The 10,000-nt window shown below is 35.8% G+C and overlaps 1 protein-coding gene across 1 annotated transcript in view; it reads right to left on the bottom strand.

The window, feature by feature from the left end:
- Positions 1 to 4,548: 4,548 nt before the first annotated feature.
- adgra1b (adhesion G protein-coupled receptor A1b) overlaps positions 4,549 to 10,000 on the bottom strand; it is a 160,439-nt gene continuing 154,987 nt past the window's right edge. Inside the window, exons 18-19 of the mRNA XM_079635790.1 lie at positions 8,919 to 9,014; positions 4,549 to 5,869 (exon numbers count right to left, since the gene is read on the bottom strand). Coding sequence (XP_079491916.1) covers positions 4,741 to 5,869; positions 8,919 to 9,014 — 1,225 coding nt within the window. The 3' untranslated portion in view covers positions 4,549 to 4,740. The remainder of the gene's footprint in view (positions 5,870 to 8,918; positions 9,015 to 10,000) is intronic.

Here is a 10,000-nt window from a genome sequence, read left to right as displayed (position 1 = left end):
AAACACACACACACACATGAACTCAGATACTGAGCAATAACCCATCACACACATCTCCCACATCTCTTCATTTAAATATCTCCCAATATTTATTATCTCAATCTGTGGTGCGTGGAAACAGGAGCGCGTGAAATTAAACCTTCTGTCAAGCGGTGCATTAAATAACACAAACCTGTTGCTCTTCCTCGAGAGGAAAGCTTTCCATTTAAAAGTCAAATTTAAAAGTAAATTGGAGAATCTCAAAAAATAAAATAAAATAAAAAACATGTCCAAGTCACATTTAAATTCATAAAGAAAAAAAAAAAAAACATGTAATGTCACGGCAGTTATAAACATTTCCCATCACAATGCAAAAAATAATAAAATTAAAATAAATAATAATAAATTAAAGGAATACATCTTAAAATAGTCCTAAAATAGGCTTTTTTTAATGAAAATATAATTTTCTAATATAGTTTTTAAAAATATTTTGAATATAATAACTTTATTGATTTTTTTCTTTTGATTTTGGGGGGAAATATATAGAAGCTTGTTTACACCATGGAATAAAAAAAATTAAAAAGGTAATTGTGAAATCTCAAAAAAAAAAATGTTTTTTACTTTCTAGCAATTGTGAGTTTATATTCTACAATTCACTTTTCCCTCCCTCATAATTGTGATTTAAACTGGCAAGAAAAAAAGTGAAAATTGAGGGGGAAAAGTCAGAATTTTTTGATAAAATCTCAATAACTAGAAAAAAAGTCAGAATTGTGGGGGAAAAGTCAGAATTTTAAGATAAAAACTTGCAATTACTAGAAAAAAGTCAGAATTGTGGGGAAAAAAATCTAGAATTTTGAGATATAAACTTGCAATTACTAGAAAAAAAGTCAGAATTGTGGGAAAAAAGTCCGAATTTTTTGATAAAATCTCAATTACTAGAAAAAAGTCAGAATTTGGGGGAAAAAATCAAGAATTTTGAGATATAAACTTGCAATTACTAGAAAAAAGTCAGAATTGTGGGGAAAAAAATCAAGAATTTTGAGATATAAACTTGCAATTACTAGAAAAAAAGTCAGAATTGTGGGAAAAAAGTCAGAATTTTTTGATAAAATCTCAATTACTAGAAAAAAGTCAGAATTGTGGGGGGGAAATCAAGAATTTTAAGATAAAAACTTGCAATTACTAGAAAAAAGTCAGAATTGTGGGGAAAAAAATCAAGAATTTTGAGATATAAACTTGCAATTATGAGAAAAACATTTGAATTTTGAGAAACTCGCAATTCTGAGAGAGAAAAAAACCCAGAATTGTGAGATGAAAAAACGTTCAGCTTTATTCAGCAGAGTAAACAAGCTTCACGAGCCGGATCTGCTCCTGCCAGCTCGACGGAGATTTGCACACACACACATCAGCTGATGGATGATGGAGAGAGTGTGTGAATGAATGATCCAGCAGTTTCTCTCCTCAGTCTGTGATGTGAAGCAGACACGACCGTTCACCGATGAATCACAAGCTTCAGATTATTGTCATTTCTCCTTCTAGTGCCACAATGATGATGTTCTTGCACAAACAGCGTCTCCTTGACGACAGAACATGATTCACCATAGAAACAGCACAGAACCCGATCACAGATCTGCAACAGAACAACGAGACGCTCTCGCTCCGCTCCAGAACCAGTGACGGACCCGACTCGTGACACGCGCCAACTCTACATTTATGCATATCAACTGCATATGAAATCTGGATTATACACGTTTGGCAACACTCGCAATATTAGAATATGGTGCAAAAGTTCATTTATTTCAGTAATTCAACTTAAAAGTTGAAACTAATATATTATATAGACTCATTACATGCAAAGTGAGATATTTCAAGCCTTTATTTGTTATCATTGTGATGATTATGGCTTACAGCTTATGAAAACCCCAAATTCAAAATGATATTGTGAAAAGGTTTTCATAAGCTGTAAGCCATAATCATCAAAATCATAACAAATAAAGGCTTGAAATATCTCACTTTGCATGTAATGAGTCTATATAATATATTAGTTTCACCTTTTAAGTTGAATTACTGACATAAATGAACTTTTGCACCATATTCACATTTTTTGAGTTTCATATGTATTTGAATTGCATATGAAATTTGGATTATACACGTTTAGCAACACTTTACTTAAAGCCTTTATATATCATGCATCATCAACATTTTTTAATGCATTAATTATTGCACCTTAAATGCATTGCATAATCTCATGAATAATAGTAACCACAGTTATAATACTTATCTATAATTGAATACGCCTTTAGAAAGCATAATGCATTAAAACCAATTTCATATTTGACAAGGAATCTGCAAACGTTATAATGCATTTTAACTTTGGTTACGATTAGATGCATTAAAGCATACTTTATGAATACCTTTATAATGCATTATACATGAAAGCTTTAAGTAAAGTGTTTCCCACAGATTTAACGAACTAATAAACTTATAGTGATTCATATTTGTCAGTCATGCATTAATAAAACAGGTCAGATTTCTGTAATAATTTTCTTTTGCATTGTTTATTTACGAAATATCTGCATCTTGCTTTTATTAAATGATCGTGTATTTATTTAAATGGCTTAAAATCTGTTCATTGGGGAAAAAATTACATTTCTTCAGATAATAAGATGTTTAAAATATGGTTAGCTGTGTAACAAGCAATCTTCAATGTATGAGTTCAAACAAATCGGATTTATTGATGATAAATATATAAATCTGGTTATTGTGTATTTAAAATGCATTCAGTTTATACGTTTATTAAAAATATTACAGAAATCTGAACTGTGTGCCAGGAAAATATGCAAGTTTATTAGTTTATAAAGTTTATTAATATTATAGAAATCTGAACTGTGTGCCTGGCAAATATGCAAGTTTATAAAGTTTATTATTAATATTACAGAAATCTGAACTGTGTGCCTGGCAAATATGCAAGTTTATTAGTTTATGTTAAAACTGTGTAATCCAAATGCATGGAAATTTTATATGCAATTCAAATCGATAAATCTTAAATTTAATATTTTTCACCAAATAGAGTCTGAATTAGCAAGTTTCTAAACAGACACATGTGTAATAATCATAAAAACACACATCACACACACATAATGTGCAAAATAGAGTGTTTTGTATCAATACTTTTTAGTCTTGAAAGAATATATTATACTGTATATATTATACTATATTAATATCCGTCTAGATCACTGGGATGTGGAACGAAGCTTCTCTGTCTGATTACAGAGTTCAAGAACAGAAGAAAGACAGAAGCAGGCCTTTTGTGTATTACTAAGTTGTCGCTAGTTGATACTCACAGTATATATTAAACATGTTGAGCTGATGGACTATGAGTGCTTTAAAATTGCTGGTGAATTTTCATGTATTTGGATGTTTTTCTCAGAAATGATTCAAACATTCGAGGGACTCTCAATACATCTATGAAAATAAATATATGGCAAAATCCTTTGAAATGCTTATTTTCATCACATAAAGTTGTGTTTGCACGTGTACACACACACACACACACACACGTCGAGATAAATGCACCAGCTGGGAACACAATGTTCATGTACAGGCTGCACAGAAATACATGTGTTTGCCACTTCTGTAAATAAGAACTTAAACTCCACTAAGTGAAGTGACTCCAGATTAAACTGCAGTGTGAACATGTGAAACCAGGGGCCTCGCTTATCAAACGCACAGAGTTGAGCTTGAATGTCAAAAGTGAGGAACAAATCAGGATTTATGAAGGCAGAAGCTGAGCAGTAATTAAAACAATACAACAATATGCAAATGTAAAGAGAAATAGGCAATCGTAATAAGCATTTATATTAATATATGCTCAAATGAGCAACATTTTAAACTGATTTACAGTATAATAACAAATTAAGAAATAATTATTTCCTGAAAAAATAATATTTATAAGATTTTTTTTTTGCATATATACATATGTGAAATTCTAAAAAGTATGTAAAAAAAAAATAGGGAATATAAATAAGCATTTAAATTATTATATGATCAAATGAGCAATATTTTTAACTGATTTGTGATTAATTAATTAATGATTATTTCCTGAAAAATTAAAATATGTAAAATATTTTTTTTTACACATACATACATGTATATATATATATACATATATGTGAAAATCAAAAAAAAAAAAAAATATATATATATATATAGCCTATATATATATATATATAAAAAATTAAAGCATTTATATTATTATATGGTCAAATGAACAACATTTTTAACTGATTTGTGATAGCGAATTAATAATTTCCTGAAAAACTTCTTACTCATACATAAACATTTATGTGAAAATCAAAAATATATATTTAAAAAAATTAAGGATTTTTTGTTGTGCATATGGACCATTATAAATTGTTGAACATTGAACATTTCAGAAACTGTCCCATAATCACAGTAAGTATCATTGTACTTAATAATTCATAATTTCAAAAATTATCTATATATACACATTTACATATGTAAAAAAAAAAACAAAAAAAAAAGTTAGCTTAGTAAACTGTCATAACTTTCGCAAACGTTCACATTTAGGATCATTCTTTGCACGTCTTTATAAACGAGGCCCCTGTTTTTTGGTTTTGTTCCGAAGAGCCAATGCTAACATCCTGTACAACGAACAGCGCCGCTAACAAAACTTGTGATGGTCCTAAAAAAACAAAACAGTTCCTTTCTTAAATCCTAGAACGGGATCGATCCCTGGAACTACACGGTAGTTTCGTTCCTCCAGGGTCCGGTGCGTATATTCCCCGTGCCGTCGGGGGGGTACAGCGCGTTCCCCTTGAGGAGCCCGTTCTGATTGGCCAGCGAGTGTGTGCGAGCGTGAAGCTCGATGTGTGTGTGATGCAGATCGTCCTCCGCCGTCTTCCCGCACCCGCACAGAAACGTCTCGTTCAGGAGCTCATCTTTAGCGCAACACACGTGATGATGATGATGATGAAGGCAGGAGTCGTGAGCGAGGTGGCAGATGTGGTCGTGCGGGGAGTTAGCGCGCGAGCTATGCGCGCTAGCACTGGCGCCATCCGAGGGAATCCGAAAAGCTAGTTCTCGCGTGCGTCTCGCTTTAGTCCTGACGGGTTTGACGCAGCGGTGCAGATGCACGGCGGGTCGGTATCCTTCGGGATCGGCGTGGAGAAGCACGTGAGGCGCGTGTTCGTCATCGAGAAGCTGAAGCGCGGCGCAACACGGCGAAACCGGCGTCAAGCAAGTCACGTGATTGTGATTCTGACACGCACAGTGCGAATGGCTCAGAATAGATTTCCCCGGACAAACTGAATCCGAATGGCAGTGTCGCGTGTCTCCGTTCACGTTGGATTTGTGTGCGTGACACGCTTTATTATTTGCATTCAAGCGGCGTCCCGGACAACACGCGCACCAGCAATGCCACACGTCGTCACGTTTCGCGCAATGGTGGATTAGCACGAATAACCCGAGCGTGACGGAGAACGCCCCGTATAAGCAGCTGAAGATCATGTCTAGGAAGTGACCCTGTGTGACCGCGAGAGCACCGAATGTCCACGTGGTGAGGAATAAAAACAGCGTGAAGGCCGTCGTCCGCAGCTGAGCTTTAAACGAGTGTTCGTTAGCTAGCGTCGAGGGCTTGATGAGACCCGGGCATCCGCCGTGACACTGACCGGGTTCGGGTCTCGTCTCGTTCGGGTGGACGTCGGCTAGTCTCTGTTGCTCTTCGCTCACGGGCTTCAGCTCGTACTTCTTCTCCGGGTGTTTGCGTAGCTGGATGAAGGTGACGATGAAGTAGACGCAGGTCACCAGCAGGATGAAGGCCACCGGACCGTAGAACGCTCCGAGACTGGGTTCCCACGCCATCCAACACCTGCAAACACAACATCAAAACGCTTATTTTTATGCAATATTGAAGTGTTTACTATACATGATTTAACGGTGTGGTTGTTTTAAAGGGGTGGTTGATCATGATTTGACTTTTCTAACTGTAGTTAGTGTGTAATGTTGTGTTTTCTAGCTGTAGTTAGTGTGTAATGTTGTGTTGTCTAACTGTAGTTAGTGTGTAATGTTGTGTTGTCTAACTGTAGTTAGTGTGTAATGTTGTGTTTTCTAACTGTAGTTAGTGTGTAATGTTGTGTTTTCTAACTGTAGTTAGTGTGTAATGTTGTGTTTTCTAACTGTAGTTAGTGTGTAATGTTGTGTTTTCTAACTGTAGTGAGTGTGTAATGTTGTGTTTTCTAACTGTAGTTAGTGTGTAATGTTGTGTTTTCTAACTGTAGTTAGTGTGTAATGTTGTGTTGTCTAACTGTAGTGAGTGTGTAATGTTGTGTTTTCTAACTGTAGTTAGTGTGTAATGTTGTGTTTTCTAACTGTAGTTAGTGTGTAATGTTGTGTTTTCTAACTGTAGTTAGTGTGTAATGTTGTGTTTTCTAACTGTAGTTAGTGTGTAATGTTGTGTTGTCTAACTGTAGTGAGTGTGTAATGTTGTGTTTTCTAACTGTAGTTAGTGTGTAATGTTGTGTTTTCTAACTGTAGTTAGTGTGTAATGTTGTGTTTTCTAACTGTAGTTAGTGTGTAATGTTGTGTTTTCTAACTGTAGTTAGTGTGTAATGTTGTGTTTTCTAACTGTAGTTAGTGTGTAATGTTGTGTTGTCTAACTGTAGTGAGTGTGTAATGTTGTGTTTTCTAACTGTAGTTAGTGTGTAATGTTGTGTTTTCTAACTGTAGTTAGTGTGTAATGTTGTGTTTTCTAACTGTAGTTAGTGTGTAATGTTGTGTTTTCTAACTGTAGTTAGTGTGTAATGTTGTGTTGTCTAACTGTAGTGAGTGTGTAATGTTGTGTTTTCTAACTGTAGTTAGTGTGTAATGTTGTGTTTTCTAACTGTAGTTAGTGTGTAATGTTGTGTTGTCTAACTGTAGTTAGTGTGTAATGTTGTGTTGTCTAACTGTAGTTAGTGTGTAATGTTGTGTTGTCTAACTGTAGTTAGTGTGTAATGTTGTGTTTTCTAACTGTAGTTAGTGTGTAATGTTGTGTTGTCTAACTGTAGTTAGTGTGTAATGTTGTGTTGTCTAACTGTAGTTAGTGTGTAATGTTGTGTTGTCTAACTGTAGTTAGTGTGTAATGTTGTGTTGTCTAACTGTAGTGAGTGTGTAATGTTGTGTTGTCTAACTGTAGTTAGTGTGTAATGTTGTGTTTTCTAACTGTAGTGAGTGTGTAATGTTGTGTTGTCTAACTGTAGTTAGTGTGTAATGTTGTGTTTTCTAACTGTAGTTAGTGTGTAATGTTGTGTTTTCTAACTGTAGTTAGTGTGTAATGTTGTGTTTTCTAACTGTAGTTAGTGTGTAATGTTGTGTTTTCTAACTGTAGTTAGTGTGTAATGTTGTGTTTTCTAACTGTAGTTAGTGTGTAATGTTGTGTTTTCTAACTGTAGTTAGTGTGTAATGTTGTGTTTTCTAACTGTAGTTAGTGTGTAATGTTGTGTTTTCTAACTGTAGTTAGTGTGTAATGTTGTGTTTTCTAACTGTAGTTAGTGTGTAATGTTGTGTTTTCTAACTGTAGTTAGTGTGTAATGTTGTGTTTTCTAACTGTAGTTAGTGTGTAATGTTGTGTTTTCTAACTGTAGTTAGTGTGTAATGTTGTGTTTTCTAACTGTAGTTAGTGTGTAATGTTGTGTTGTCTAACTGTAGTGAGTGTGTAATGTTGTGTTGTCTAACTGTAGTTAGTGTGTAATGTTGTGTTGTCTAACTGTAGTGAGTGTGTAATGTTGTGTTGTCTAACTGTAGTTAGTGTGTAATGTTGTGTTGTCTAACTGTAGTTAGTGTGTAATGTTGTGTTGTCTAACTGTAGTTAGTGTGTAATGTTGTGTTGTCTAACTGTAGTTAGTGTGTAATGTTGTGTTGTCTAACTGTAGTTAGTGTGTAATAATGTGTTGTCTAACTGTAGTTAGTGTGTAATGTTGTGTTTTCTAACTGTAGTTAGTGTGTAATGTTGTGTTATCTAACTGTAGTTAGTGTGTAATGTTGTGTTTGATCATAAACAACATCTGCAAAGTTACAACGCTCAAAGTTCAGAGCAAAGGGAGATATTTGCTTTTAAAGAAATCGCTTTTTAAGAACTACAACAAACGGCTGGTAGGAACTACACGAGGTTAGTGACATCACCAACCCAAGAATTTACATAAACCCCGCCCCCGGAAAACTATTTTATAGATTATCAAGACAGAATATGCTAATCAATGACTAGAAGATAACTACACATAAGCTTCATAAACTCATCAACTAACCATTCAGAAATGTCTACATGTTGTCACTTCTTGAGTCTCTCCATCTTTGTCTGACTTCGGTTTGAACAGAAAAGGCTAAAAGTTTTTGATATTTTCAGTGCGTGTGTGTGTGAGGTAATGAACGAGCTGTTGAAGCTCCGCCCCCTGTGCCGGGAGCGGCAGCTCATTTGCATTTAAAGGGACAGACACAAACCGGTGTGTTTTTGCTCACCGTCAAAAAGTGACACTTTAAGATGCGATATAAAATATCTGTGGGGAATTTTGAGCTAAAATGTCACACACACACTCTGGAGACATCAGAGACTTATTTTACATCTTTTGAAAAGGGTAAACCACCCCTTTAATAATCTTGAATCAGAATAACTTCATCTTCTCTTCTTTGATGATGTGGGCGTGGCAACCTGTCACTCACATGAGATCAACCAATAGCAAACCACAACCATCCAATCAATTCCTAACAGACAAAATCAGGCCCCGCCCACATTTGTTTCTGCGTTTCACTCGGATATACGACACAATAGTGGAGAAAAGACCAGCACGACTTTGACTTTGACACATACAATTGACATTGAACACGAGAAAGATGTAATGAAGACCAAGTTCCAGTGAAATATCTTCACGGTCCTCTATACTTACAGCGGCGTCTGCTCTCCACTGCCGTAGTTCTCCATGCTGATCGCTGCTGTAATCCCACATATGATGAAGGGAACTCCTCCACTGATTAAATAAAACCTGCAGACACACACACAAACACATTCATATTCACTCGTTCTAATGTTGAAGCTACACAGCATCTGATTTCCACACTGAGTGTTTTATGTTGATAGATATGAACTGTCACGACTGTTTTAGGAAAGCTTTAAACACAAAGGAAAATCAGGATCAGAGCGATGTAAAAACTCAGACAACACAAAGATGAGAAAACGTGAACATAATCACTCCAGAAATGACACGCTAGACACTCAATACACGTAAACAAACACAGACGTGAACGTAGTCTGGCGATATTGAACTCCAGGGGGAGCTAGAGTTTCCTTCAGATGTCTAGTGTTGTGTTTACAGTGTTACTAACATGTTCACAGGGTGAATTAACTTCAACTTGCTCGGCAAAATTCGCTGCAATGTCAATCCTCCATGATAGTAGTGTAACATGACACTTCTAATAAAATAAAACTTTTAAACTATTCAAGAGCAAATACATCTTCAAAAGGTAAAAAATTATATTAAGATGAAACTCTAGAAGGAGAGAGAGAGAGAGAGAGAGAGAGAGAGAGAGAGGCGTGGATGTGTGTGTGTGTGTGTGTGTATATGTGTGTGTGTGTGTGTGTGTGTTAAAGTGCTGTCACACCCCAATTGAGGCGCTTCTCTCACAGGACCGTATGTCTCCTAATGTCGCCATCATTCAGGACACACACACACACACACACACACACACACACACACACACACACACACACGCCATGACCTCTTCTCCTCTTTTTCCCGTGTTCAGACACAATCTTCTCACCCTGTTGTTCACCGCCCACATTCACTGAGCTACAAAATGACAGACCGAAGACGCTGTAGTTCAAGCACAACAATCATCAGATATAAACGAACAAACCCAAAGAGTCTGATAGTTCTTCACACACACACACACACACACACACACACACACACACACACACACACACACACACACACACACACACACACACACACACACACACACACACACA

This window comes from Phoxinus phoxinus (genome assembly GCF_949152265.1).
Source record: "Phoxinus phoxinus genome assembly, chromosome: 14".
Lineage (NCBI taxonomy): Eukaryota > Metazoa > Chordata > Actinopteri > Cypriniformes > Leuciscidae > Phoxinus > Phoxinus phoxinus.
This window is presented reverse-complemented; position numbering and strand designations above follow the sequence as displayed.